Here is a 14,554-nt window from a genome sequence, read left to right on the forward strand (position 1 = left end):
CACCGTTACAGGCAGCTTGATGAACTGAGCCCAGTTGTGACACTTGCTGAGTTACAGCAAAGCTGGGCTGGCCTGAAGAAAGGATGTTGGGATTGTATAATGCGCCTCACAAGGTTTTTGAGAAGAGCTGTTTTTTCTCAACCTTGGCCACTTTAAGAGTTGTGGATTCAACTCCCAGAATTCCCCAGATAGAACAGAACAGAACAGAACAGAACAGAACAGAATAGAATAGAATAGAATAGAATAGAATAGAATAGAAAATATGGAATGGAATGGAATGGAATGGAATATAGAATAGAATAGAATAGAATAGAATAGAATAGAATAGAATAGAATAGAATAGAATAGAATAGAGAACAACAGAACAGAACAGAATAGAATATAGAACAGAATAGAATAGAATAATAAAATATAGAATAGAATATATAATTGAATAATAGAATAGAAGAGAATAGAAGAGAACAGAACAGAACAAAACAGAATAGAATAAAGTAGAATAAATATAGAATAGAATAGAATAGAATAGAATAGAATAGAATAGAATAGAATGGAATGGAATGGAATGGAATGGAATGGAGTGGAGTGGAGTGGAGTGGAGTGGAATGGAATGGAATAGAATAGACCTTGAGGTCATCTAGTCCAACCCCCTGCCCAGGCAGGAAACCCTATACCATTTCAGACAAACGGCTGTCCAGTCTCTTCTTAAAAACTTCCAATGTTGGAGCACCCACAATTTCTTGTAGCAAGTCATTCCACTGGTTAATTGTTCTCACTGTCAGGAAATTTCTCCTTAGTTCCAGGTTGCTTCTCTCCTGGATTAGTTTCCATCCGTTGTTTCTTCTCCTGCCTTCAGGCGCTTTGGAGAATAGCTTTGGAGAATAGCTCCCACAGTCATTAAGCGAATCCAGGGTCCTCCTTGACTGAGCTTGTCAGAAGCCCTGCTGGGAACATGACGTGGGGATTGCCAAGGGCTTCAATTTTGATCACGTGACCATGGGGGGGGGGAATACCGCAACGGTTCTAAGTGCGAGGACTGGTCAAAATTGTTTTTCCAGCGCCATTACAACTTTGAACGGTGGCTAAAGAAGCAGTTGTAAGTCGAGGACTATCTGTAAAACACGAATATGAAGCTTTTAGACCAGGGCATCTTCAAACCTGGCCCTTTGGTGACTTGTGGACTTCAACTCCCAGAATTCCTCAGCCAGCATGCCTGGCTGAGGAATTCTGGGAGTTGAAGTCCACAAGTCATCAAAGGGTCATAGTTCCCTCACGCCGGCTGAGGAATTCTGGGAGTTGAAGTCCACAAGTCATCAAAGGATCATATTTCCTTCACGCCGGCTGAGGAATTCTGGGAGTTGAAGTCCACAAGTCATCAAAGGATCATAGTTCCCTCACGTCGGCTGAGGAATTCTGGGAGTTGAAGTCCACAAGTCATCAAAGGATCATATTTCCCTCACGCCGGCTGAGGAATTCTGGGAGTTGAAGTCCACAAGTCATCAAAGGGTCATAGTTCCCTCATGCCGGCTGAGGAATTCTGGGAGCTGAACTCCACAAGTCATAAGAGGGCCGAGTTTGAAGACCCCTCCTTGCGGACTTCAACTCCCAGAATTCCTGAGGCAGGCACATTGGCTGAGGAATTCTGGGAGTTGAAGTCCACAAGTCCTCAAAGGGCCAAGTTGGAAGACCCCTGCTTGTGGACTTTCAGAGGGATCCTGGATCCTGCTCCAGGCCAAATGGCTGGGATCGCTTCAGATCCAGCCCAGCTCTTGCCTGTGCGGGATGAGACACTCACCCCAGTTGCCATGTGAAAACATTCCCGTCTTTCCCTGGAATTTCCTCCAGGTCCACCTGCTCTCGTGAGCGTGCCGCCCTCTCATCGCTGGGCGGCTCGTGAAGCATGCCCGTGATCTCCTGGTGGCCACCTTTCCCGAGGGGAGAAAAGGCATGACTCATCAGCTAGGAAGAAAGGCAGAATCTGCCCAAAGAAGTGGGCGGCTCCCTGGGCATTGCTCCAGAGCTGGCTTGCTTTGGAAATTGTAGAAGAATTAAAACTGTAAAAACACCGCAAAAAAAAATTGTTCTTCAACCTTGGCAGCTTGAAGATGGGAAAATGAGCACAGGATGTCCTCAGGGGCTGCGTCCTAAGTCCGCTGCCGTTCACCCTGTTGACCCATGACTGTTGTGCCACGTTTGTCACCAACCATATTGTGAAGTTTGCAGATGATACAACAGTAGTGGGCCTTATTCAGGATGACAAGGTGGAGGCTCACCGCAGGGAGGTTGAGGGGTTGGTGAACTGGCCTTAAGGAGAACAGCCTAGTTTATATATATATATATATATATATATATATATATATATATATATATATATATATATATATATATATATATATATATATATATATATATATATATATATATATATAAACTTTATTGATTTTTAAAACATAAGTCACATAATAGTTGGTTAACAGTGTGTTTGCTTGGTTTACATTTATAAAGAAGAATCGTTAACAATTAATTTCTATGATTCCCAATCCACATGTTCAAACAGATGTTTCTTTTTCTCTTAAGTATTCTCTCTGGTAGATCCCGTCATCTCTATTCTTAATTTTCACTTTAATAATTAGATATTTTTCCTTTGATAGGTATCTTTCTTGATCAATGTGTTTCGCTGAATCAGAGAGTTTTTCCATCTATTTTTTCCCCCAACCAATTATACAATTTGTTCCAGATTTCGTAATAATCTGTTTCACTCTTATCCTTGAGTTCTAACAGTCAACCTATCCATTTTATCCTGTGCTGACAGGATAAAATCTTATTTATTACCTCTTCTTCTGAGGGTGCCTCATTATCTTTCCATCTCTGTGCAAAGACTAATCTTGCTGCTAGAACAGCCTAGTTTTAAATACCGGAAAAACCAAAGAGATCGTTGTCGATTTTCAGAAAAGGCAGGCACAGCCACACTTCTCTGTGCATTAATGATTCACCTGGGTGTGCAGTCAACAAGTAGGCTGGCTTGGTCGCTCTACAGCGAGACACGGGTGAAGCGGGCACAGCAGCGCCTGCATTTTCTGCGTCGTATGAGAAAAGCACCTCTTCCTTCCCCTGTCCTCACCACTCTCTACAGGGGGACGATGGAGAGCATCCTGTCATACGGCATCACAGTCTGGTTTGGAAGCATCCCTGCTTCGGACAGGAAACCGGTGCAGAGAGTGGTGAGGACGGCAGAAAAGATGGTTGGCAGTTCCTCCCTTCCACCCAGGACGTGGCCCATAAGCGTTGCTTGAGCAGGGTCCGCAAGATTGTCTGGGACACTACACATCCTCTTCACAACCTGTTTTCCTTGTTCCCTTCTGGGAGGGGGGCTCCGTGGTATCCGGAGCAGAACATCCAGATTCAGCCATAGTTTCATTCCGTACAGCATTAACCTTGTGAACGCTCCAGCTTCCTCCTTCCGTTATATATTCAAGATGGACAGTGTTTAATATTTATTTGTTACGTATATGTAGGGGTGTGGGTCTATACATACGTTGAACATGGTATGTTTAGGTGTGTGTGTCGTGTATGTGTTTCACTTTGAGAGCGGGCAACTAAATTTCATTTTTGATGTGTGCCGTTGTGCCCACAGTAAAAAAAAAAAATGACAACAAAGGTTATCTTCTCTTATGGGTGGAGTTCAACTCCCAGAATTCCCCAGCCAACAGGGCTAGCTAGGGAATTCTGGGAGATGAAGTCCAACCCTCTTAAAAGTGGCCAGGGTTGAGAGACGCTGCTGTAAACCCTTGTTTTTCAAGCAGGGCAACTTGAAGACAGGTGGACTTCAACTCCCAGAATTCCCCAGCCAAGAGGGATAGCTAGGGAATTCTGGGATTTGAAGTCCACCCAGCTTCAAGTCGCCCGGGGTTGAAAAAACATGGCTGTTACTTGTAAAAAGGCAACTTAAAAATATCAGTTCAGATCAAACTTTGCAGAGAGCCCTTTTACTGTCACATCTGAATATCCACATGCAGGTTATCCATGCTTAATAATAATAATGATGATAAAGTTGGAAGGGACCTCGGAGGTCATCTAGTCCAACCTCCTGCTCAGGCAGGAAACCCTTGCAGTTTCTGCTTTCTGCAAATGATTGCTGTAATCTTTGCGAACATTTAAACAACACCCTTGGCCTAAAAAGATATTGGAGGGAGATTTGGCCACAATAAAGACTTTTGTGTTGCAAATTAATAATAATAATAATAATAATAATAATAATAACAACAACAACAACAACAACAACAACAACAACAACAACAATAATAATAATAATAATAATAATAATAATAATAATAATAATAATAATAATAATAATAATAAAATAAGGTCCCACTGAGATTCGAACTCAGACTGCTGGATGCAGAGTCCAGAGTGCTCACCATTACACCATGGAACCGCGACTAGCCCGCAGCTTCACCGCCATTCACTCCCGCCCCCGCCGTCGGAAAAGAGGCGGAGATGCCGCCCAGCCAATGGCGTCGCTGCTCATTTGCATTTCCCGTTCTTTCCTCGCCGGGGCCCATTCAGGGAACAAAAGGAGAGGTTCTTCGGGTGGGCGGGCCCTGGCCCGTTGCTTAGGAGAAGTGGGCGGGGTCTTTCCTCCTCGCTCCTGCTTTTCCGACCCCTCCCTTTCCCGGGTCGGGTTAACCCTTGAATTCCCGGGCTCGACTCTGTTGCTTTTGTTTTCTTTCTCCTCTCTGCGAAATAATTCAGATTTATTTTTTTTTAAATTCCGATTTTTATCTTTTTTCGCGTCTCCCCTTTTTCTCCCAGGCCCTGGAACGTCGATCCACCCGGCGGTGGCAGCCCCCCAAAGGTTTGTATTCTGCTGGCTACGTTTGCAACCTTGGCAGAACATTGAAGAATGAAAAAAAATGCAAGGAGGAGATGGCGGCGGCTAGTTAGTATCTGGGAGCCGGTCTCGCCTGGTGGTTAAGGCGCACCTGGCTAGAAACTGGGCGACGGTGAGTTCTAGTTCCACCTGAAGCACAAAAGCTGGCTGGGGGGCTTTGGGCCAGTCACCAGGAGACGGTGAGTTCTAGTTCCACCCTAGGCATGAGAACTAGGAAGGTGACTTTGGGCCAATCACCAGGCGACGGTGAGTTCTAGTTCCGCCCTAAACAGGAAAGCCAGTTGGGCGACCTTGAGCCAATCACCAGGAGACGGTGAGTTCTAGTTCCGCCCTAGGCATGAAAGCTTGGAGGGTGACTTTTGGGCCAATCAACAGGCGATTGTGAGTTCTAGTTCCGCTCTAGGCATGAAAGCTTGGAGGGTGACTTTGGGCCAATCGCCAGGTGACGGTGAGTTCTAATCCCACCCTAAGCATGAAAACTAGGAGGGTGACTTTGGGCCAATCACTAGGAGATGGTGAGTTCTAGTTCCTCCTTAGGCATGAAAACTAGGAGGGTGGCTTTGGGCCAATCACCAGGAGACTGTGAGTTCTAGTTCCGTCCTAGGCATGAAAACTAGGAGGGTGACTTTGGGCCAATCGCCAGGTGGCGGTGAGTTCTAATTCCGCCTTAGGCATGAAAACTAGGAGGGTGACTTTGGGCCAATCGCCAGGTGGCGTTGAGTTCTAGTTCCGCCTTAGGCATGAAAACTAGGAGGATGACTTTGGGCCAATCGGCAGGAGACGGTGAGTTCTAGTCCTGCCTTAGGCATGAAAACTGGCTGGATGACTTTGGGCCAGTCACCAGGAAACGGTGAGTTCTAGTCTCGTCTTAGGCAGGAAAGCCAGATGGATGACCTTGAGCCAATCACCAGGAGACAGTGAGTTCTAGTCCTGCCTTAGGCATGAAAGCTGGCTGGGTGACTTTGGGCCAGTCACCAGGAGATGGTGAGTTCTAGTCCCGCCTTAGACAGGAAAGCCAGTTGGGTGACCTTGAGCCAGTCACCAGGAGACGATGAGTTCCAGTCTCGCTTTAGCCACGAAAGCCGGTTGAGTGACTTTGGTCTTGTCCCTCTCTCTCAGCCCTACCCACCTCACAGGATTGTTGTTGTGGGTTAGATAGAAAGAGGAAGGACTGTTAAGTATGTTCGCCGCCTTGAGCGGGGGATACAAATAATAAAGGTGGGATATACATAATAAGAAAATAAATCAGAAGATAAAATAACTCCCCCTCCGCAGCCTAGGTGGAACGGTTGAAAAAAAACCCTCTGCGAAAACGTTGAAAGAAAAATCAGATCCAGTCCCAAGCCGGGAGGAAAACACTGGAAATAAAATGGAGGCTGGCTGCTTAGGAAAGGAGGTTTAATGACGAGCAGAACCAACAGCAGCAGGTAGTTCTGGGACAGCTGACCCAATGGAGTTGAGAGTCGGGTTTTTTATACCTTCTGACTGAGATGCTCCAGGGCGTTGTGTAATGTAGTGAGCCTTGTGTCAAGGGTGGTGGGCTATTATGCTATTATGTCCTAAAGGTCGTGTCGTGTCCTTTAGGAGAAATATTCGCTCGTACCTTTTTTGTTAATATTAAAAATAAAGAATATTTTAATCTGGGGAGGGGAGGGGTCTTCCTACAAAAACCAGGGACGGTCCTGCAAGGTCCAGGGGCCTAGGACCATTTTTAAGCGTCGTTTCTCTTCTCTCAATCTCCAGCATGGAGGCTGCCCGACAGGACGCTGCCCTTTTGTACGTGGTGCAATCCGGCACGCTGATGATGGAGTATTTACGAGCCCGTGGGGAAGCCGCTTCGGCCGCAGCCTCCCGCCGTCGGTGGGCCTTCCTGCACTCCCTACAGCGGCGAGGAGCAGAGGAGGATGGAGAAGACGAGCTGGAGGAGGAGAAGGAAGAGGAGGAGGAAGAGGAGGAGGAGGAGGAAGGAGAAGAAGAGGATGCCGAAGAGGAAGAAGTCTTCCTGGCCAGACAGACCCGCAGCGCCGGCTTCAGGCGCAGGGGACGCCTGCGTTCGGTTGAAAGACGCTTCTGGGCTCGGCCGCGCAGCACCGAGTGGTGGGACCGGACGGTCCTGGAGACCTGGGACGATAGCAAGTGGCTGCAGAACTTCAGGATGCGCAAGGCGACCTTCTTGGACCTCTGCGCCCGGCTGTCCCCGGCCTTGCAGCGCCAGAAGACCCGGATGCGGGTCCCGCTGAGTGTGGAGAAGCGGGTGGCCATCGCCATCTGGAAGCTGGCCACCTCCGTCTGTTACCGCGACGTAGGCAACCAGTTCGGCGTAGGCAGGTCCACCGCCGGCTCGGTGGTGCTGGAGGTCTGCCGGGCCATTCAGAGGGTGTTGATGCGTTCCACGGTAAACGTGGGGAACAGTTTGGCGGACACCATCGGGGGCTTTGAGGCCAGGGGGTTCGCCAACTGTATGGGCGTGGTGGGCACCACGCACATGCCCATCTTGTGTCCTCCTCACCAGGCGTCGGAGTACGTCAACACCAAGGGCTACTACTCCATGGCCTTGCAAGCTTTGGTGGACCATCAAGGGAAGTTCACCCATCTGAGCGCGGGGTGGCCTGGCAAGACTCACGAAGCCAAGATCTTCAACAAGTCCACCTTGTTCACCAAAGGGCAGGAAGGGACCCTCTTCCCTCCCGCTCCCGTGGAGATCAACGGCGTATCGGTCCCTCGCGTCATCCTTGGAGGGCCGGCCTACCCTCTCCTTCCATGGTTGATGGTGCCCTACACCGAAGATCTGGATGAGGTCAAGGAGTCCTTCAACGCCACGCTGAGCCGATGCCAGGAGCCCTTGGAAGAAGCCTTCAGCCGTCTGAAGGGCCGGTGGCGCTGCCTGACCGGGCGCAACGACTGCGCGGTGGAGAATCTTCCCCGCCTCATCTCGGCCTGTTGCGTCCTGCACAACATCTGTGAGGAGAAAGGGGAGGCCTACGAGGAGAAGTGGGAAGCTGAGGCCAAGCATCTGGCCGCCACGTTCGAACAGCCCCTGCAACGCCCCGATACGCGCATTAAACCCGCCGCTCGGTCCGAAAAGGTCCGGGATGCTCTCTGCGCGTACATCGCCAGCAAGATATGAGGAGCAGAAGGAGGCTGGTGGTGCTGCCAGAATTTTGGGGGAGACCAGGCCCGAAGTGAGACTTCGCGCCCCCAGGGCGCGATCCGATTGCCCCCCAAAACTGCCTCAAGGGTTCTGGGCGGCGTTAAGACAGCAGACTTATATTCTCGACGTTGATTTTGGTGTGAAGAATTCAGAAATCCAGGGTAGAGAATCCGTAGATTCGTGTTTCTCAATCTTGGCAACTTTAAGGATAGAAGTCCCACTCCAGGAATTTCCCAGCCAGCATGGCTGGCCTAGGGGATTCTGGGAGTTGAAGTCCGCCCCTCTTAAAGTTGCTGAAGTTGCTGACCTCCATTGGGGATCAGGTTGGGGAATTCTGGGAATTAAAGTCCTCCCCCGCCAGTCTTAAAGTTGCTGAGCCCATGTTGGCTGAGAAATTGTGGGAGTTGAAGTCCACCAATCTTAAAGTTGCTGAGGTTGACTGGGGGTTTCTGGGAATTGAAGTCCCACCCACCCCCATCTTGAGGTTGCCGACCTCCATATTGACTGGGGGTTTCTGGGAATTGAAGTCCCTCCCCCATCTTAAAGTTGCTGACCTCCATGCTATCTGGGGAATTCTGGGAGTTAAAAATCTCCCCATCTTCAAGTTGCTGAGGTGGCTGACCGCCATTGGGGATCAGGTTGGGGAATTCTGGGAATTAAAGTCCCCCCCCCCCGCCAGTCTTAAAGTTGCTGAGCCGATGTTGGCTGAGGAATTCTGGGAGTTGAAGTCCACCCATCTTAAGAGTTGCTGAGGTAGCTGACCTCCATGTTGACTGGGGGATTCTGGGAGTTAAACTCTCCCCATCTTAGGTTGCTGACCCCCATATTGGCTGGGGAATTCTGGGAGTTGAAGTCCCCCTGCCTTAAAGCTGCCTTACAGGGACGTGCGTCCTTCGCCTAAGTAAAGTGACTCACTCAATTACCATTCACACTTGTTTTGCAAAGCGGATTAACCACCCCAGTACCGTTTATACCTGCCTCCGCAGAGAGTCGATGAAACAGAGACACACCTCTGTGTTTAGTTTTTCATTCACATTAGAGGATTGCGGATATGCCTGGGCCTCCTGCCCAAAATTTCCACCATGGATTCCCTGTTGATGTGGGTCCTCCTCGCTCAAGGCTTGCACTCACGTAAACCCGGCTAATCAGTCTTCTCTAGCCGGCATTGTAGCTAAGAGAACCCCAAGAGTCACCGAGATGGACGGCAAATAAATTCAATAAATAACAATAATAAAATAACCTTAGATGGGAGCACAGATTCAGGCGGAGATTCCTGTACGTTCCTTTAGGAAAATAAAAGGGTATTTTCTTTGAAAAAAACCCCCAGCAAAATGCCTTTTTGGTGGGGTTAGCCTGGGCAAGGGCCACTGGTTGCCCTGGGATTGGAACTGAAGCCAAGTGCTCATGAGGACTAGAATCTTTGCAGGCGTTGGATCCATTTTAACTATGTTTATTCCGTTTCGGTGCTGCAGATGGAGTTTGTCTCCAGCACTCAGTTTTCAGAGCTGCTGGGAGTTGGCCGATATATAAATTTAATAAATGAGTGTTAATATTCCTCAATGAGTCAAACGTTTAAATATGTCAGCTGCGACCAGAGAGGGGAGCCCCCTTTTTATGGCGCCCATGAAAGAGGGGTGCGTTTCGGTCACACTCTCACCACCGGCATGTTATTTATTTATCGCTTTTCATTTCATTTATGGATTTATATGGACGAAAAACAAATAAAAAAATTTTTTAGTCCGCTGCTTGTCGAGACTGTACGAAAGGAGGAGGGCTAAAGAACTGTAAAAAAATTTTTTAGAAAAGGCGCCTTGTAGGGTCGATGGGAATATGTCCTTCAGGAGCGGGATGTCATCAAGTGAATCACTGATAAGCTTCAATGTTGTCGTGACTTTTTTCCCTGTATTTAATGATGATGATAATAAATTTGGAAGGGACCTTAGAGGTCATCTAGTCCAACCCCCTGTTCAGGCAGGAAACCCTACACCATTTCAGACTACTATTACTACTACTACTACTACTACTACTACTACTACTACTACTACTACTATTAGTAATAATAATAATAATAATAAAGTTGGAAGGGACCTTGGAGGTCATCTAGTCCAATCCCCTGCTCAGACAGGAAACCCTACACCATTTCAAACTACTACTACTACTACTACTACTACTACTAATAATAATAATAATAATAATAATAATAATAATAATAATAATAATAATAATAATAATAATAAAAATTGGAAGGGACCTTGGAGGTCATCTAGTCCAACCCCCTGCTCAGGCAGGAAATCTTATACCATTTCAGACTAATAATAATAATAGTTGGAAGAGACCTTGGAGGTCATCCAGTCCAACCCCCTGCTCAGGCAGGAAACCCTATACCATTTCAAACTAATAATAGTAGTAGTAGTAATAATAATAATAATAATGTTAATAGTTGGAAGGGACCTTGGAGGTCATCCAGTCCAACCCCCTGCTCAGGCAGGAAACCCTAAACCATTTCAGACTACTACTACTACTACTACTACTACTAATAATAATAATAATAATAATAATAATAATGTTAATAGTTGGAAGGGACCTTGGAGGTCATCCAGTCCAACCCCCTGCTCAGGCAGGAAACCCTATACCATTTCAGACTAATAATAGTAGTAGTAGTAGTAGTAATAATAATAATGTTAATAGTTGGAAGGGACCATGGAGGTCATCTAGTCCAACCCCCTGCTCAGGCAGGAAACCCTATACCATCATATACCCTATACTTGTGACCGTTTTTCACACTTAACAACCATTGCATCATCCCCAGATCGTAAAATGGGGCAAAACCCGCTGAGCCGCTGCCTCGCTTTGCCACAAAAAATTTCGTGTTCAGTTGTGGTTCAATATCTGCATTTCCGTTACTGCCTCATTCATTTCTGGCCTTTTAAGACTCTGCGGCTGCATTTGCACAGCACAATTCATGTAGAATATTAAGTTAATTTGTCCATTTCACGAGGCCCAGCTAACCAGTTTCCGGGCTTTGCCCCATGCCTCAAAACTCTAAACCAGCCAAACAGGACGATGGAAAAGCCACAATAAAGGAAGAATTAAAGGTTGTTTACGGGCGTCTCTCCTAAACATGCTATATTTCAGCTTCTGGAATTCAGCTCACCGAAAGAAAGTGAGTCAAAGAATTTGTCTAGCTTGAGTTCGAGTTTGGCTCCTCAAAGTTCCAGCTTTTCAAGGAAGAAACTTGAAAAATATCCGTGATCAGGATGAAACAAGCTATGTTTTGACACCACAAAATGTAGAACCCCCCACGAAGCTGGTGTGATGGGAAGGTTGCCGGCTTGGGTGAAAAGGAACCAAACCCTTTTCCTCCATGAGGACTATAAACTTGTCAAGGGACTGACTGGAGAACTCGAAAAGGAATTCTCAAAGGGGTCAACCACATATACATAAAAGAAAATAAGATTTAGTGCGAATATACTGGGGCAAACACCCTTCACCAGCACATCGATGGCAGTGTTGGTAATTGCAAAGATTTTTGCTCAAGTGATCATGGCGCTTTGAGTGGAAATGTGTTAGCAATTGAAAATGAAAAGACCGACATTGTAATGTCATCAGATCCATCTTTGCTGGTTGGGGGATTCTGGGAGTGGAAGTCCACCCATCTTAAAAACTGCTGAGGTTGAAAAAAACCACTGATTTTAACCTAGTTTTCAACAGAAACTGCCGCATGTTTTATTATGTGCAAATGTCTTTCAAGTCTCTACACAACAGTTGGCTAGCAGGCACTTTCTATGTCGATATATCTTGTTGTTAGCACCGAATTTTTCAGTAAAAGGGTCTCCTGAACTTTTTTTGTAGGAGTCAAATAAGCAGGATAGTAAATAAGGAAAGTGGGCATATTTAAAATTCAGTTGAGGGAAACTAACGAGACCGTGTGAATCGTCGTACTCTATTCTATTTTGACATAATAGTAGATAATTCTTCTAACAGGAACGGTGCCCCCAAATAATATTAGGATATATTTACACACCCATGCAAAAACTATCAGAAGTCAATACAGAGTCCTTGACTTAACCACAGTTGAGCCCACGTTTTTCACTGCTAAGCAAGACACTTGCTAAGAGAATAGAATAGAATAGAATAGAATAGAATAGAATAGAATAGAATAGAATACAGAAAGAATAGAATACAGAATAGAATAGAATACAGAAAGAATCGAAATAAGGAATAGAATACAATAGAATACAGAAAGAATAGAATAGAATAGAAAATATGGAATAGAATAGAATAGGAATAGAATAATAAATAAGAATAGAACAGAATAGAATTAATAGAACAGAACTGAACAGAATAGAATAGAATAGAATAGAATAGAATAGAATAGAATAGAATAGAATAGAATAGAAAATATGGAATAGAATAGAGCTGGAAGGGACCTTGGAGGTCTTCTAGTCTAGCCCCCTGCTCAGCAGAAGAACCCCATCGTGCCCCATTTTTATGTCCTTCCTTGCGGCAGTTGTTAAGCCAAATCACTGCAGTTGTTCAATTAGTCACACCGTAAATTATATATATATAAAAAAAAACCAAGCCGGGAGCAGCATATAAGAGGATGTCTTATCCAGCACATCTGCAGCAGATGCATTGGTGGTTCAGTGGTAGAATTCTCGCCTGCCACGCGGGAGGCCCGGGTTCGATTCCCGGCCAATGCAACTGACCTTTTGTGTCCCTGGTGTGTGTGTGTGTGTCTAAAGAAATATATATATATATATATTGCCAGCGATATCGTTTTCTGGGGAATTCTGGGAGTTGAAGTCCACACGTCTTAAAGTGGCCCAGGTTGAAAAACCACCGATTTAGATTGACAGGCTGGTTCGTGGCGGCGGGGGGGGGGGGGTTCAAAGGGACATAGGTAACGTGGTTGCCAGTTCCCCCCCCCACAATTAGCACCCTGTGAGGTTAGGTTCAGCTGCCCCCCTCCCCAAGTTCTTCCTTCCCCAGGGCTGTTTTTTGGGGGAGAGGGTCCCGTACTTGGCTGAGCAGTTTAACCGACTGATTTCCCCAAAATTCTTTTACTTACCTGCAAAAACTCTGCGGGATCCAGAAAGTACAGAAAGTCCTCCACTTACGACCTCAGTTGGGGCCAGATTTTCCGCGGTTGTTAAGTGAGTGCAGTTTTACCACCATTTTTGCTGTATTTGTTATAAGCGAATCGCAGCAATTGTTAAGGCTCCCTCCATTGAATTTAATAATAATAATAATAATAATAATAATAATAATAATAATAATAATAATAATAATAATAATAATAATAATAATGATGATGATGTTGGAAGGGACCTTGGAGGTCATCTAGTCCAACCCCCTGCTCAGGCAGGAAACCCTGTACCATTTCAGACAAAGGGCTGTCCAGTCTCTTCTTAAAAAGGAGAAGGAGGAAGAAGAGGATGATAATAGAGTTGGAAGGGACCTTGGAGGTCATCTAGTCCAACCCCCTGCTCAGGCAGGAAACCCTGTACCATTTCAGACAAATATTTGCTGGTTGGGAAAAAATCACAAACAGCGATCACACAACGCCGGGAAGACAGAACCATCATACACACACGCCAGTTGCCAAGCACCCAAATTGTGACCAACAGTCGTAAGCGTGAAGCGCCGGTCATAAGTGTGAAGCGCAGTCAACCCTCCCTTTTTTCGGTGGGGGTTGCCATTTCAAGCGATCGCTAAAGGAACGGTCGTAAATGGAGGACTTCCTATATTGCGGGATTGTGTGCCCTGGCCTTTAAAACCTTTAAATATATATATATATATTTTAAATACAAGATCCATTCAAAGAAACAAACCCAGCCATCCTTGTTACTTGAATTCCCAGCTTATGGTAAACCTTGATTGAGCTGCGGCTGCCGCTGAAGCCAACATCCTGGGGCATAAACCAGACTTTCTACATCACGCCTCTAGCTGGGATTCCCATAACGCCTTCAGCCAGACCCGTTGCAACTTAGCATTGGGCAAAACCGGAACCCAAGTCACTAGTCCCTAAGAATTCCGTCCGTCGGAGAACGCCACAGGACAGCTGCGAATTGTAAAGTCAGTTTGGGCAGCCCGAGGCTGCTACAATAGCACGGTTTCGTTTTGGGAGGAGCAAAGAGGGGGAGGTCAAGGGGGGGGGTGGGAATGTGTCCCCCCTTCCTAGGGCCAAGGACGCCAGAGAGGGGTCTGCAGGGGGGTGTTTTTGACCGGTGCCTCCCTTTCGGGGGCTCGGGGGTCCCTCGGCCGGCTCCCCAGCTGTCCTGTGCTGCAGGAAGCCCCCTCTGAGCGTGCCAAAGTTCTCCTAGGCTGCAAAGGGGGGCCGGAACCCTCGGGGGTCCCAGCGGGCGACTCCTCGGAGGAAGAACTGGGAGAAAAAGGCGACGGGGTCCAATCCGGGGCTGACGGTTCCGACGTGGAGGCGAGATACAGGCCCAGCGTCTCCCACAGGTGCCTCTGGACGGGCGGGGGGCTTCGCCGGACGAAGGAGGCCAGGT

At 46.8% G+C, this 14,554-nt stretch overlaps 1 protein-coding gene and 2 non-coding genes across 3 annotated transcripts; 2 read left to right on the top strand and 1 right to left on the bottom strand.

The window, feature by feature from the left end:
- Positions 1 to 4,360: 4,360 nt before the first annotated feature.
- Positions 4,361 to 4,432, bottom strand: TRNAQ-CUG. The gene has a single exon. It is a non-coding gene; the product is annotated as a tRNA-Gln (tRNA).
- A 2,611-nt stretch (positions 4,433 to 7,043) lies between these two features.
- On the top strand, positions 7,044 to 8,015 carry LOC107297131 (protein ANTAGONIST OF LIKE HETEROCHROMATIN PROTEIN 1-like). The gene has a single exon (XM_015826490.1). It carries the CDS (start codon positions 7,044 to 7,046, stop codon positions 8,013 to 8,015), a length of 972 nt encoding a protein of 323 aa, XP_015681976.1.
- Positions 8,016 to 12,671: 4,656 nt separating this feature from the next.
- TRNAG-GCC lies at positions 12,672 to 12,742 on the top strand. Its single transcript has one exon. It is a non-coding gene; the product is annotated as a tRNA-Gly (tRNA).
- The last annotated feature ends 1,812 nt before the right edge of the window (positions 12,743 to 14,554 follow it).

This window comes from Protobothrops mucrosquamatus, unplaced genomic scaffold, assembly GCF_001527695.2.
Source record: "Protobothrops mucrosquamatus isolate PMUCROS unplaced genomic scaffold, P.Mucros_1.0 scaffold3151, whole genome shotgun sequence".
In the NCBI taxonomy this organism is placed as follows: domain Eukaryota; kingdom Metazoa; phylum Chordata; class Lepidosauria; order Squamata; family Viperidae; genus Protobothrops; species Protobothrops mucrosquamatus.

Excerpts from the sequence above, each read along its gene's own strand:
- LOC107297131 (XM_015826490.1), top strand. The coding sequence starts at position 7,044 with ATGCGCAAGGCGACCTTCTTGGACCTCTGCGCCCGGCTGTCCCCGGCC.